Genomic DNA, 15000 nt, shown 5'->3' on the forward strand with positions numbered 1-15000 from the left:
AAGGAGAAGAATGAAAGGCCGGAAGAAAGAGAGCGAAAGAAAAGAAAGAAGACAGTGGAAAAAAGAGAGTGAAGAAAGAAAGAAAGAAAGGAAAGATATTGAGAGAAGACAGTGAAAGGAAGGAAGAGAAAGAAAAGAGAATGGAAGAAAGGAAAGAAAATACTGAAAGAACAAAGAAAGAAAAAAGTAAGAGAGCAAAAGGAAGAAAGGAGAGATGGAAGATAGCAAAAATAGTGACTAATATAGTGAAAGGGGAGAGAGAAAGAAAGAAAGGAAGAGAGCGAAAGGATGTAAGAAAGGAGGGAAGAGAGCAAAAGAAGGAAGTGAGAGAAAGAATGAAAGGAAGAGTGTGATGAAAGGAGAGAAGAACGACAGGCATGGATCTGTTTAATAAACATATAATAGCTAGAATAAAGGGTTAGAAGTGGTGTGTAAAGTTGTGTGCGAGTGTGTGCGAGTGTGTGCGAGTGTGTGTATGTATGAGAGTGAGTGTGTGTATGTATGAGAGTGAGTGTGTGTGCGAGTGTGTGTGCGAGTGTGTGTGCGAGTGTTAGTGTCTGTGTGAGTGTGAGTGTGTATGAGAGCGAGTGTGTGCGCGAGTGTGTGCGCGAGTGTGTGCGCGAGTGTGTGTGCGAGTGTTAGTGTCTGTGTGAGTGTGTATGAGTGTGCGAGTGTGTGTATGTATGAGTGTGTGTGTGAGAGTATGTGTGCGAGTGTGTGTGAGTGTGTATGAGTGTGCGAGTGTGTGTATGTATGAGAGTGAGTGTGTATGCGAGTGTGTGTGCGAGTGTGTGTGAGTGTGTGTATGTATGAGAGTGAGTGTGTGTGCGAGTGTGTGTCTGTGTGAGTGTGTATGAAGTGTGTGTTGTGTGTGTGTGTGTGAGTGAGTATGAGTGTGTGTGTGAGAGTGTGTGTGTGAGAGTGTGTGTGTAAGAGTGTGTGCGAGAGTATGTGTGTGCGAGAGTATGTGTGTGTGAGAGTGTGTGTGAGAGTGTGTGAGTGTGTGTATGTATGAGAGTGAGTGTGTGTGCGAGTGTGTGTCTGTGTGAGTGTGTATGAAGTGTGTGTTGTGTGTGTGTGTGTGAGTGAGTATGAGTGTGTGTGCGAGAGTATGTGTGTGCGAGAGTATGTGTGTGCGAGAGTATGTGTGTGCGAGAGTATGTGTGTGCGAGAGTATGTGTGTGCGAGAGTGTGTGCGAGAGTGTGTGCGAGAGTGTGTGCGAGAGTGTGTGAGAGTGTGTGTATGAGAGTGTGTATGAGAGTGTGTGTGAGAGTGTGTATGTATGTGTGTGTGAGTGTGTTAGAAGTGTCGAGTTGCGTGTTTAGTCGCGTGTTTACGTTGAAGCCGTGTGTGTTTGATCAGGTGTCTGAGCGTTTAAGGTGGCCCTGAGTTCAAACCTGCACAATTCCTTTATCTTAACCCCATACCTCCTTAAACTTCATCACAGAATCACTTCTCTGACCCGGTTTATTTATTTACTTTTTGTCTTACTCACTTCGCGAGAAAAAAAAAAGAGAACGAATATTTACAGCTGCTATAACGTAAGCGAGAACAGGAACTAACATTACTCCATTAAAATGTAGCTATAAACGGATAATAAACAATAAAATCTATCATAGCGTTGACAAATTGCTGTCATATAAGACGAATAAAACGCTTGAATAACACTGAATCTCGTTGTTGATCTTTCACATAATTAGCGTTATTTCTGTTTGGATCATGAATAGAAAATGTCCGACGCCTGTCAGCCAATCAGAAACGAGGATTTTCCGTGTGTCAGTGTGTCAGTTTGTGTGAATTTGACGTTGCAGGAGGTCAAAGAGTTTCCCAAATGGTTTTATTGACGTTCACAGTGTGTGTGTGTGTGTGTGTGTGTGTGTGTGTGTGTGTGTGTGTGTGTGTGAGGTTGTTTATTCTGTTTTCTTAACACTCAAGAGGCGCGTCTGTCAAGCTGGTTTAGCAATCACGGTGCAACAAAGGTGACAAACGTCAAGAAATATGACGTTATGAGATCGTAATGCCTGCTTTTGTGATTAAATCTGAAGCCTCCTGTGTCTTTGATGGACCAGAGCTAACGCAGCCAATAAAACCAGTTAGCCACAAAAGGGAAAGTGGATGTAGATCTTCCTGGAGTGACAGTTCTTCCCCGGTTTCAGGTCACCGAGGGTGTTTTCACACTCTGCAGTGGGACACCACGACTCTACACACATGTGCACACAAACACACACACACACACACACACACACACACACACACACACACACACACACTCTCATGACAAGAACGGTCATGCTCATGTACTTGAACTAATCTCAAACAGGCTAATTATGTTATGCTTCATCTTAAGATCTTCGTGTGTGTGTGTAGTTGTGTGTGTGTGTTTGTATTTGTGTGTGTGTGGGTGTCTGAAGTGTGTGTGTTTGTATTTGTGCGTGTGTGTGTGTGTGTGTGTGGGTGTCTGAAGTGTGGGGGCGTCAGAACTTTTAGCAAGAAAGAAAGTCCAAGAACAAATCCTTGTTTATGTAAGAGGACTCATCTGCAGAGATTACACTTTAACCTAATTTTTTTTTTCCCCTGTTACACTGGAGTGTTTAGTCTCTCTCTCTCTCTCTCTCTCTCTCTCTCTCTCACACACACACACACACACACACACACACACGCGCGCGCACACACACACACACACACACACACACACACACACACACACACACAGACTAAACACTCAACTTTTCCTGGTAAACTTGAGTGTTTAGTCTACCTCTCTCTCTCTCTCTTTCTCCCTCTCTCTCTCTTTTTCTCTCTCTCTCTCTCTCTCTCTCTCTCTCTCAAACACACACACACACACACACACAAACACACACACACCTAGTATTACAGTGTGTATGGAGTGTTAATAATGCCATGGCCCGTCCCTAAGCTTAATCTCAACATCAGATTACAAAAAGAAATCTGCGTTTTTTTTTTTGTTTTTTTTTTTTTGTTAAACAAGACAAAAGCAAGCCGAATGTTCTTTAAAACTTTCAGGCATTTCTATCATCGTGAGGACATTCGCACGTCACTAAAAGCTCCTGATACTATACATGCAGAAAAAATATCATGCAAGGCATATAAAAAATAAACGCGAAAGGTCTTTAATGCATGCGTAAATGTGAAAAAATTTCAGGGATTATTTTGATTAAATAGTTTTAAATGTAAACATGACTTTCTACAGAGCAGGATGGTTAGCACTTGTCCTCAGGCAGTGTGTCAGTGGAAGCGTGTTAGTTTTCCCTCCATGCAGACGTGTCGTGTCGTGTCATCTACGAGGCTGAACATGACAAAATTAGCGAGAAAATTGTGATTAAAAATAAACAGCAGCACACATGAACAGTGGCAACCGTGAAGGCTCGCTGGGTAAGGTGTTAAATTCGCCCTAATTTTATTTTATATCATCCAGTGGTTTCTGATGTTTTGATGGCACGCTAGTCTTCTTTCTGTTCCTCTTTTACATCGCTTGTTTTTTCCTCTCTCTGCGTCTCTCAGGTTTTAAAGTAATACTTAAGTAAAACTCGCTTGCTGTTCCCTTTTTACAGGAATGCTTGAGTAATACTGCCGAAAAAAAATGTCAGCTATTAATGACTCAGGGCGAGGGGCAGGGAGAGACAGAGGCAAGTGAGAGACGGGGAAGGAGAGAGAGAGAGAGAGAGAGAGAGAGAGAGAGATGAGTGAGGGATGAAGAGAGACACTGAGGGACAGGGAGAGAGAGACAGACAGAGAAAGAGACTTTTGACTTTAATTTCTTTTAATTACTCATTAGATTTCTCCAAGGATGAAAAAAAATTACTGTTAAATACGTAGTGGGTAGACAAACACATACGTGTATAAATAAATAATTTTAAAAAATTTCGACCTGACAGAATTCTGGCAACCTGTGAGTCATCTTAAAAATGCTAATTCAGCTTTGAGTCTGGCTTTTAGTAACGCTGTGAGCATTTTGCCACCTCCCCTGCATTTCGTTTTTTTTCTCGTAAGCCAGGCAGCAAGCTTGGTCTGAACTAATATAAAATTTAGTAAAACAACAGATTTTTGCTTTGAAACGTACTTTAGATCATAGACAGTCCTGTGCAAAAGTCTTAGGCACCTTATTTATTTATTTTTTTTTTTAGTACGAACTTTGTTATAGATGTTTATTTTCTGACTTCTACATTATAGATTCAGTGCAAAAACATTTTAGATTCCAAACATTAGTTTTCCAGCACAAAGTGAAATGTTACAGAAAAATGTTTGTATGTCAGTAAAGAAAGCAGCAGATTCCATAAGAGACACTTTTCAGATAAAAACAGAATGAAGGCTGCTGGGTTTCGCTGCAGAAATAAGAAGCGAGTCGACAGTCAAAGTCTCCAGAAGAACTGTGGCTGCTTCTGCAAGATGCTCAGTAACACTTCCAGCTCATTTCCTTATAAAACTGCACACACTGCACCTGAGATACTGTTTATTTTTTAAAGTGAAGGATCATCACACCAAATATTGACTTTGTTTCATTTATTACTGTTTACTGCTCTTTATAGTATTTTTTTAAATGTAGAAACATTTAATTTCATTATTTTTGAAGGCATCTTTGCTCTACAGCATTTCTTTGCATGTGCCTAAGACTTTTGCACAGTACTGTACATCTGCCCATGTGACCCCTAACCGATTGTACCCCCGTCTCTGTGCACAGTTTACCTGCCATCTTCCAGTTGTTACCAGAGCTCAGTTCCTTGATTTTGGTAATTCCTGCTCTCCAGAAGTGCTGTCAGATGTATGTGGTATGATAGCATTCTGGACTGGATAAGTGGATTGTGGAACAGTGGCTCTTTTTCGGTGCTTGGGATGGGTTGTGTGTCAGTTCAACACTGAGGACCAGGCTCTCAGGACCGACTGGTAGAAATTAGTTGGACCAGTTGTTGCTGACAGGCCAATTTCCTCAAGTTCAGCACGAACAGGTGTTTGTTGTAGGTCAGGTTTTCTGTGCGCTAGAGTAAGGCACAAGCCGTGCCAGCTTTTCTCCAGCCTCTGTGCTCTCTACAGTTGTATGGTTTTGACCCGAGAGGATGGGTCTATCAGATGGAGAACAGAGGCATGAGTCCAGTCCTGTCCAGTCTAGACTTCCTGGAATCCTCTTCTAGACTTCCTTGATCAATGTCTTTGGGGGGGGTTCGAGAAGAGTGAGATGATACCACAGCATGGAGATGATCAGGTTGTTGATGACCTTGTACTCTCCCTCGTAGAACAACTGGGGCAGGACACAAGTCCGCTGAGACAACTTGGCGCTCACCTTCTCCACTACCCCTTCCCAGTTCCTGTTTTGAAAGTCTGTTGTTCCTAAAAACACTCCAGTCCAGCTTTTCTCCACTGGAGACTGTTTTCTCACATTTGTCCAGGTGACGTGTGTTGAAGAAGCTTCTACATAAATGGGTAGGTTATGGATCAGCGCTTGAACGTCACCCTGGTTCTTGATTCATCTGGGTTCGACATTCATCAGGTTCTGGTGTTTTACTTTTCTCGGGAGATTGAAGAAAAAGGCACTGGAGGGATTCATGTTCTTAATGCTGGAGATGTGAGATCTTATTAGGGCTGCTTTGGCTTGTTCATGAAGGAATGAACTTAAAGCCTTTCTACTCCCTTCCATTAGACTGCCCATGCCAATGTTGTTCCTGCTAAACATTTTACTTTCTACTAAGGTTATTTCTTTAATTTGTGCTTTTCCCCACCTTCCACCAAGAAAGCAGACTGTTTTATCCACTCTTCCCAAAAAAAAAAAAACAATTTTTCACAAAACTCCTCACCCTGAAGTTTTATATCCAGTTTTGCATTAAATTGACGGTATAATCTGTTCTTTTTTGGCATCAGACATCATCAGATCTGTTGTGACTAGGTGATGATCTGAAAAACCCGTGGGGAACATGACAGCTTTAAAAACTCTACTTCTGTTTGTTTTAGTGATGTAGAACCTGTCCAGTCTCGCTGCAGTGATCACTGTATCACTAACTTGAACTTGTGTGTTTTGTTTTAAGCCCCGATTTTCCTCCCTTCACTCCATGTCATCCCAGCCACTCTGACAGATAAGTCCATCAAGCGCATTAGCAGTGTGGGTGTGGGTGTGGTTCCTCCCTGTTTCTGTTTAAAGTGAAGCCTGTAGTGCAGTTCCAGTCCCCTCCCATTACCGCTACGGATTTACTGCCGCTCTGTTGTAGTGAATTCTTTATTTCGTCAAAGAGCTGTACCCTTTCACTGCCATTACTGGTGGCATGAACATTTACAAAGATAAACTCTGTCCTCTTTATTTCCCCACACTGACATTAGACCCATGACTAAGAGACGACTTCCCTAACTTTGCTAGATGGTTCTTTAAACAGTATCTCTTTTTTTAGTCTAGTTCATCTTATTATACTGTTCGTTGTGTCTTTGCTACAGATGCTATCAATTTGTCAACATCTGGGAGAAAAATCCTTGTTGTGATTGTGCTTCAAATAAAGATTCAGAGCACTGCGGAAAAAAAAGTTTTCAGAAATAGAGCACTCATTCGCTCTCATACCATAAACCACCATCTCGCAGCATGCACCAGAGAGAGAGAGAGAGAGAGAGAGATTGAGAGAGAGAGAGAGAGAGAGACGTGAGGGACAGAGGGAGAGAGAGATAGAATGAGAGACCAGAGAAAGAAGGGGGGGGGGGGGGGGGGGGAGACGAGTGAGAGACAGAGATAAGTGAGAGACAGCCAGGGACAGAGAGAGACAGGGAGAGAGATGAGTGAAGGACAGAGAGAGAGAGAGAGAGAGTGGGACAAAAAGACAGTAAGGGACAGGGAGAAAGATGAGTGAGAGACAGAGTGACAGAGGCAAGTGAGGGATAGAGACAGGGAAGGAGACTGTGATGGACAGAGTGAGAGAAGTAAGAGATGAGTGAAAGATAGAGTGCGAAAAACTGCAAGGGATTCGTGAGAGACAGTGTGAGAGAGAGAGAGAGAGAGAGAGAGACGTGTGAGGGACAGATGGAGAGGAGACAGTGAGAGATAGAATGAGAGAACAGAGAGAGAAAGGGAGAGAGAGAGAGAGAGAGAGAAAGACGAGTGAGAGACAGAGACAAGTGAGGGAGACAGTGAGGGACAGAGAGACAGGGAAGGAAACCGCGATGGACAGAGTGAGAGAAGTAAGAGATGAGTGAGGGATAGAGTGCGAAAAACTGCAAGGGATACATGAGAGACAGTGAGAAAGAGAGAGAGAGGGAGAAAGAGGGAGAGAGAGAGAGACAAGTAAGAAACGAGTGAGGGATGGGGAGGGACAGGGAGAGAGAGAGAAGTGGTTCTGTATGTGTGGAGAGAGATGAGTGTGGGAGAGAGAGAGAGAATGACAGAGCAGTGAGAATGATAGAAATAATTCAGAGTAGGTGGAGGGAATGAGAGGAAGACAGATAACTGAATAAAATGAGTGGGATAAGAGTTAGGAATGGTCAGGGCTTATTGAATAAATAGCGAGAGAGAGAGAAAGAGACAAATAGAAATGGAGGAGAGAGAGACAGAAAGAGGGACAGAGGAGAGAGAGACAGAAAGAGGGACAGAGGAGAGAGAGACGGATTGGAGGATTGAGGGAGAGAGAGAAACAGAGTGGCGGAGTTTCACCAGCGCTGTTTTGCAACGCTGTAATTTCTCTTTTTCGTGTCGTACTCTGGAAGGTCTGCAGTGAAGTAACGCAATGCAGATACACGTCCTGCTGTGACCTTACAGGAATACACACACACACACACACACCCACACACACACAGTCTTTCCCTCTCCCTCTCTCTCTCTCTCTCTCTCTCTCTCTTTCTTGGCATGTGTGTACATAATGGCTCAGAAATGCGCCATGTGCGTAAGATTTTGACACAGATTTTGACACAACTTCAGCAGTACCCGCAGACAGACTGCTTTACACACACACACACACACACACACACACACACACACACACAGTTTTGACCCCTGAAATATTTTTCTTCCTGTGTTCTGTTCTCGGGTTTAGCGCTGAATTAGCATTTCCATGCATCACTGTCTGTTTCTGTATTTCTGACAAGTTGATTTCCTTTGATTGGGTGTGGCGCGCACACACACACACACACACACACACACACACACACACACACACACACAGAGCCACTTTCACAGAATGATTACTGTGATCATACTGAATAGAAGAAAAAAATATTTTAAAGTACAATAAATATGCTTTCCTGTGGTGTGTGTGTGTGTGTGTGTGTGTGTGTGTGTGTGTGTGTGTGTGTGTGTGTGTAGGTGTCCTCCGGGGTACCTGGGCGAGTACTGCCACTATAAGGACCTGTGTCAGCCGGATTATTGTATGAATGGAGGGAGCTGTAAGATGGCGAGCAGCGGCCCGCCCAGTAGCCCTGTGTGTGTGTGTCCGCTCGGGTTCTCCGGCTCACGCTGCGAAGTGCAGAACAACTCGCCATGTTACCCCAAGAACCCCTGCAGCAACGGGGGAACCTGCTCCCTCCTGCCCCATGACCGGTACACCTGCCAGTGTGCTCCTGGCTGGAAAGGTACATATCACCGGCACATACATCTTATCTCTCTCTCTATCCTTCTGTCCTTCTATCCTTCTGTCTCTCTGTTTCTCTGTCTCTCTATCCTTCTGTTCCTCTATCTTTCTGTTCCTCTATCCTTCTGTTCCTCTATGTTTCTGTCTCTCTATCCTTCTGTCCTTCTATCCTTCTGTCTCTCTGTTTCTCTGTCTCTCTATCCTTCTGTCCTTCTATCCTTCTGTCTCTCTGTTTCTCTGTCTCTCTATCCTTCTGTTCCTCTATCTTTCTGTTCCTCTATCCTTCTGTTCCTCTATGTTTCTGTCTCTCTATCCTTCTGTCCTTCTATCCTTCTGTCTCTCTGTTTCTCTGTCTCTCTATCCTTCTGTCCTTCTATCCTTCTGTCTCTCTGTTTCTCTGTCTCTCTATCCTTCTGTTCCTCTATCTTTCTGTTCCTCTATCCTTCTGTTCCTCTATGTTTCTGTCTCTCTATCCTTCTGTCCTTCTATCCTTCTGTCTCTCTGTTTCTCTGTCTCTCTATCCTTCTGTCCTTCTATCCTTCTGTCTCTCTGTTTCTCTGTCTCTCTATCCTTCTGTTCCTCTATCTTTCTGTTCCTCTATCTTTCTGTAAGTCTCTCTATCCTTCTGTTCCTCTATCTTTCTGTAAGTCTCTCTATCCTTCTGTTCCTCTATGTTTCTGTCTCTCTGTTTCTCTGTCTCTCTATCTTTCTGTTCCTCTATCCTTTTGTCTCTCTGTTTCTCTGTCTCTCTATCCTTCTGTCTCTCTGTTTCTCTCTCTCTATCCTTCTGTTTCTCTGTCTCTCTATCCTTCTGTCTCTCTGTTTCTCTGTCTCTCTGTCCTTCTGTTCCTCTATCTTTGTGTCTCTCTGTTTCTCTGTCTCTCTGTCCTTCTGTCTTTCTATCCTTCTGTCTGTCTCTCTGTCCTTCTGTTCCTCTATCCTTCTGTCTCTCTATCCTTCTGTCTCTCTGTTTCTCTGTCTCTCTATCCTTCTGTTCCTCTATCCTTCTGTCTCTCTGTCCTTCTGTCTTTCTATCCTTCTGTCTTTCTCTCTGTCCTTCTTTCCCTCTATCCTTCTGTCTCTCTGTCTGTCTCTCAGTCTCTCTGTCTTTCTCTCTGTTTTTCTGTTCCTCTATCTTTCTGTCTGTCTCTCTATCCTTCTGCCTCTCTGTCTTTCTCTCTGTCCTTCTTTCCCTCTATCCTTCTGTCTCTGTCTTTCTCTTTGTCTTTCTCTCTGTTTTTCTGTTCCTCTATCCTTCTGTATGTCTCTTTGTCCTTCTGTTCCTCTATCCTTTTGTCTGTCTCTCTATCTTTCTGTTCCTCTATCCTTTTGTCTGTCTCTCTATCTTTCTGTTCCTCTATCCTTTTGTCTCTGTTTCTCTGTCTCTCTGTCCTTCTGTTCCTCTATCCTTTTGTCTCTGTTTCTCTGTCTCTCTGTCCTTCTGTCCCTCTATCCTTCTGTCTCTCTGTCTGTCCTTCTGTCCTTCTGTTCTTGTCTGTCTCTCTATCTGTTCCCTTCTGTGTCTGTCTTTCCTCTTTGTCATTCTGTTCTTCCTGTCTGTTCCTCCCTATTATAAATAAATTTATTATAAATAAATGGTATAAACAAAATGGTGGAGTCTCAAAGCAAACGCTACGTGACGTACTTAAACAGGACTCTGTTGCAAAAAAACAAAGATTTTTGTAGATATTTTGAATTTTATTCCTTCTTTGTAGTGTGAATTTTTGTCAGTGTCTTTATGTTTTTATTTGTGCCCTGTCGATATCTTGTGTAATTTTTGCCAAATTTAAGCAAACTTGTCTCTCTCAGGTGTGCGGTGTGAACTAGTGGACAGCTGCGTCTCCTCTCCGTGCGCCAACGGCGGGACCTGCGCGTCTCTTCCCGACGGAACGTTCTCCTGCACGTGTCCTTCCGGCTACGACGGGGCTCGCTGCCTGAACGACGTGGACGAGTGCGCGCAGGAGCCGTCGCTGTGCCGTAACGGTGGCAGGTGCGTGAACACCCCCGGCTCGTACCGTTGCAACTGCGCCGCCGGGTTTACGGGCTTCAACTGCGAAAAGGTGTACGTCCCCTGTTCTCCGTCTCCCTGCATGAACGGCGGAACCTGCAGACCGACATCTGAGACCAGCTACTGGTGCCACTGTCTTCCAGGTGAGAGAGAGAGAGAGAGAGAGAGAGAGAGAGAGAGAGAGAGAGAGAGAGAGAGGGAGGTGGGGGTTAAACAGGTTACCGATATGATCACAGAGAGGATTAGTATCACGGATCAAGGACGTTGTACTCGACGGTTTGGTTAACAATAGGAAAGTTGACCACACAATAGACAAACGAATCAAAAACAGTCCAAAATCAACAACACGTGAAACCAGAAAGCAGAAATGAACAAAAGCTTGATAAGATGCACACAGAATCAGGTTTCTTGTGATCGTTTGGGGACAGCGTGCACGACGACCGCTTCGCTAGAAAGCTAGAGCTTTGTGTGGTTTTTTTTCTGTCGCGCTTCGGTTTAAAGCTTTAAGCTTGTTTTAGAGGCGGAATTAAAAACGAATGAGACTGAAACTGAGACGATATGCAGCTTAACAATCCCTGAAACGCACATTCATTCACATTAATACTCGGATTATTGACGTTATTTCTAAAAATTCAGTATCGTTTACAGTCAGGCTGCATCGGACTTTCTTTAATATGCAGTTGAGCTCTATAGAAACCAGTCTCAGAGATTACAGGAAGTTTTCTGTGGGTGTTTAAATTACAGCATTGCATTCATACGGCATTTTTAGCAGTGATTTGTTGTCATTGTTACTGACGTGAGGAAAGAAAGCTTGAGTCCTGTATCTGCAAAACCGTCTTCAGAAAGAGTCGTCGCCATTTTCAAGGATCCGTAATTAATCGTTACTTTTCCACGGTTTTTACAGATGACGAACAAACGCCATGAATAAAACGCAACCTTTAATCGTGACGCAAATGAACCCTATACGGTTCGCCGGTTTGTTTTAACAACGTTTAACACGTTTAACATGTTGCAGTGGCAAAGCCGTTCCTACGAGAGCGAGAGAGGAAAAAGAAAAGGGGGGAAAAAAGAAAAAAATTAAAACAGGAGAGAAAAGAGACGACAACAACAACAACAATAATAATAATAATAATAATAACAATAATTTAAACTCACTCCTAAGAGACAAGGGGGAAAAAAGAGAGGGAAAGTTATGGAAGGGAAAGAAAAAAATTATTATTATCATTATTATCATTATTATTATTGTTATTATTATTATTATTATTATTATTATTGTTATTATTATTGTTATTATTATTATTATTATTATTATTATTATGTTTTAATTCAAGCGACTTCTAAGAGAGGAGGGAAAAAAGAAAAAGAGCTATTAAAGTTGCTACTAAGAGTAGGAGAGGAAAGAAAATAAATAAAAAATTAAAAAAGAGAAAATAGAAAACATTTATTATTATTATTATTATTATTATTAGTGGTATTAGTAGTTTCAGTAACATTACTTTTATTAGTAGTAGTATTTTTAGTAGTAGTAGTTTTAGTCTTATTACATTTATTAGTACTAGTTGTATTTTCACTGTCAGTTTCAGTATTTTTAATTAGTAGTAGTTTCAGTATTATTGGTTTTGTTAGTAGCAGTAGTATTTTTAGTAGGTATAGAATGATAACCCAGCTTTAGTGTGTTTTATTTTTGTATTTTTGTGTTCTTGTTTCCTTTTATGTTGGTGTGTTGTAAACTGACCCAGAGAATGAAGAAGGTGCTACATCATTTTTTTTTTCTGTCCTGTAGTATTGTTGTTGTTAGTGCTCACATTCTAACCTCACTTCCTTCTCCCTTTATCTCGGCGCTGAATGTGTCATTCATGCGTTTGGAGTTCAAACACAGAAATTCCTCTTCCGAGTTTCGAGTTTAAAGGCGAGTGCGTTGGCACAACAAGGCAGCAAGCCGTGACCGGCGTCTCCCCCGAGGCCGAGAACTCAAGCTGTGGGAAAGCGATTTATAAAAAAAAAAATAATGGAAGAAGAAAAAAGCAGGAGAGAGTGATGAGTGTTTAATAAAGTGTGATTATGATTAGGATCTGTGTGAGAGAGAGAGAGAGAGAGAGAGACAGGGAGATGAGATAATAAACCACTGCAGTGTAGGAGTCAATTACAGGATTTGGATTTGATGTGATTTATTTCTGTAATAAATTAACGCCCGTTTCCGTTCCTCCGTCTGCGTCTGCGATCAGGTTTTAATGGCACAAACTGCGAGGTGAACATCGACGACTGTCCGGATCATCAGTGTCAGAACGGAGGAACCTGCATGGACGGAGTGAACACCTACAACTGCCAGTGTCCGCCCGAGTGGACCGGTACGATCCTGCGGGATTTTTATTCTTTTCCATTTCGTGTGTGTGAGTAAAAGAGAGGGAAAGAAATGAACACAGGTGTGTGTGATGATTGACATTGACAGATTCATTACCTGTGTCTTGTTAAGCCTTTTTTGTTGTTGTTGTTGTTGACATTCCTTCAGGTCAGTTTTGCACGGACGATGTGGACGAGTGTCGCCTGCAGCCCAACACCTGTCAGAACGGTGGCACGTGCAGCAACACGCCCGGCGGCTACACCTGCGTGTGCGTGAACGGCTGGAGCGGCCTGGACTGTTCGGAGAACATCGACGACTGCGCTGCCGGACCCTGCTCGGCCGGTTCCACCTGCATCGACCGCGTCGCGTCCTTCTTCTGCAACTGCCCCTTCGGCAAGACCGGTGAGCCTCCGATCAGGGTCCGAATCGGAGTCAAATTGATCCGTTCGGTTCGGTTCACACATCGTCACTTAAAGAATCAAAAACTTTCCTAGTAAAACTCTTTCATTCATTGGTCAGTATATACAGCGATGTAAAAATCAAACAAAGCAAGTGCTTGTAGAAATTGCAAAAATCACTTAATCAATAAATGATTCGATTGTTATAAGAGTAACTACTTTAAAATATTGTGCGTGTGACGTTTTCTCTTTTTTCGGCGGTCCAGATTCCTAGAACACATTGCAGCGCTACAACGTGGCATGACTCCTGTGTTTGATTCACTTCCTGCACCGAGTCGATTCAGAGTCAAATCGATTCTCGATAGACTTCAATCACAAGCAGATCGAGACTGAATCGCTCAGACGCTCTCTCGGATCCCGAGCGCGATTCGCCAGGGTTCTCCGGAACGACGTGCCTGTTTCCTCTTTATCGTGTTTTGTTTATCCACATTTTTGCGCTGACGTTTTCTTTCTCAGCTACTATTATACGGTACGAGAATGTGGTGTGAAAAAAGCGTGGGTGTTTTTGACTCGTAGGCATGGGCGTATCTTACGATCGTACCCGAAGAGGCGTGCTGACATGTGTGGAAAATCCTGCACGTGGTCAAATTCTGACATTTTCTACTGTTTTGACGGTTAAAGGCTTTTGTCATGAAGCGAAACATGTTTCTGTTTCTCATGCGTCTCCACCTGAAATAAAGTTCTAGCATTTTAACGTCCATCAAAAGTGAAAAAGGCGACATTTTACACGTGTTTTACGCACACTAACTGCTGACAAACGCCAAGGCGAGGTTAGAAAATAGCCATGTCTTTTCAGCAGATTTTGCTCAAAGCAAGGTTTGTTCGTCATTTTTGGCGTTTTCCATCAACATCTGATGGGTTTTCCCAGACCGCCGCACATATGCATGTCCATTTATCATAGCTTAGCATTCTAGCTTGCATTCACAGTGAGAATTATAAAAAATTCAATAAATTAGAAATATTCTCAGCTCATACTAGCTAGCTGTTTAAAATGATATTTGAAATATGTACTTTATGAATGAAAATGACTCGCTTCTTCCTGATCAAAGCTTTCCATATATGGGCATTTCTTTCTGTTGTTTTATAAACACAACCACTCAGTGCTTTTTTTCTGATGTGCCATGTTTTTGATTATGATGGACAAACTTATCCTGCTAAAGCATTAGACTGTTGCACTAGCAGGAAAAAAAACATCTCTATAAGCAATTTAAGCCAATAACTAGTATATATTACTAAGATGTGTGTATGAGGGGGAAAAAAAAACAAAAGCAAAAAAAAAAATTTAATGTTTCGGAGATTTACTGAGTTAGTTTTTATAGTTTGAAAGTTTTTTGATCACAAAATCAATCATGATCATCCAGTTAAATGCTCTCTAAGACCATATATGTTCACAGCAGCAGAGCTTTAGATTGTTGGCAACAAACATTGGTGTGTTTTTGGTTCTGCGTCTTCCCACACACTATTTCCTTTTTTAAACTTCGCTTGATTACGGGGAAAAAAATGTTTGGTTTTTTTGGTTTTTTAACCTTGAGGTTAAGGTTATGTGTAAGAACTTCTTGGAAATCCTTTATGAAATTTGGGCTGCTTGCTTTGTTGCTTTATCAGAGAGCAAGACCGCTATTCCGTCTTTATACATCGCCACA

The 15000-nt window shown here is 42.4% G+C and overlaps 1 protein-coding gene across 1 annotated transcript in view; it reads left to right on the forward strand.

The window, feature by feature from the left end:
* notch2 (notch receptor 2) overlaps positions 1 to 15000 on the forward strand; it is an 83591-nt gene that overhangs the window by 40890 nt on the left and 27701 nt on the right. The window contains 4 exon segments of the mRNA XM_034306697.2: positions 8286 to 8551; positions 10360 to 10701; positions 12784 to 12906; positions 13068 to 13301. Of these exon segments, the coding sequence (XP_034162588.2) occupies positions 8286 to 8551; positions 10360 to 10701; positions 12784 to 12906; positions 13068 to 13301 (965 nt within the window).

Source organism: Pangasianodon hypophthalmus, chromosome 8, assembly GCF_027358585.1.
Source record: "Pangasianodon hypophthalmus isolate fPanHyp1 chromosome 8, fPanHyp1.pri, whole genome shotgun sequence".
NCBI classification, from domain to species: domain Eukaryota; kingdom Metazoa; phylum Chordata; class Actinopteri; order Siluriformes; family Pangasiidae; genus Pangasianodon; species Pangasianodon hypophthalmus.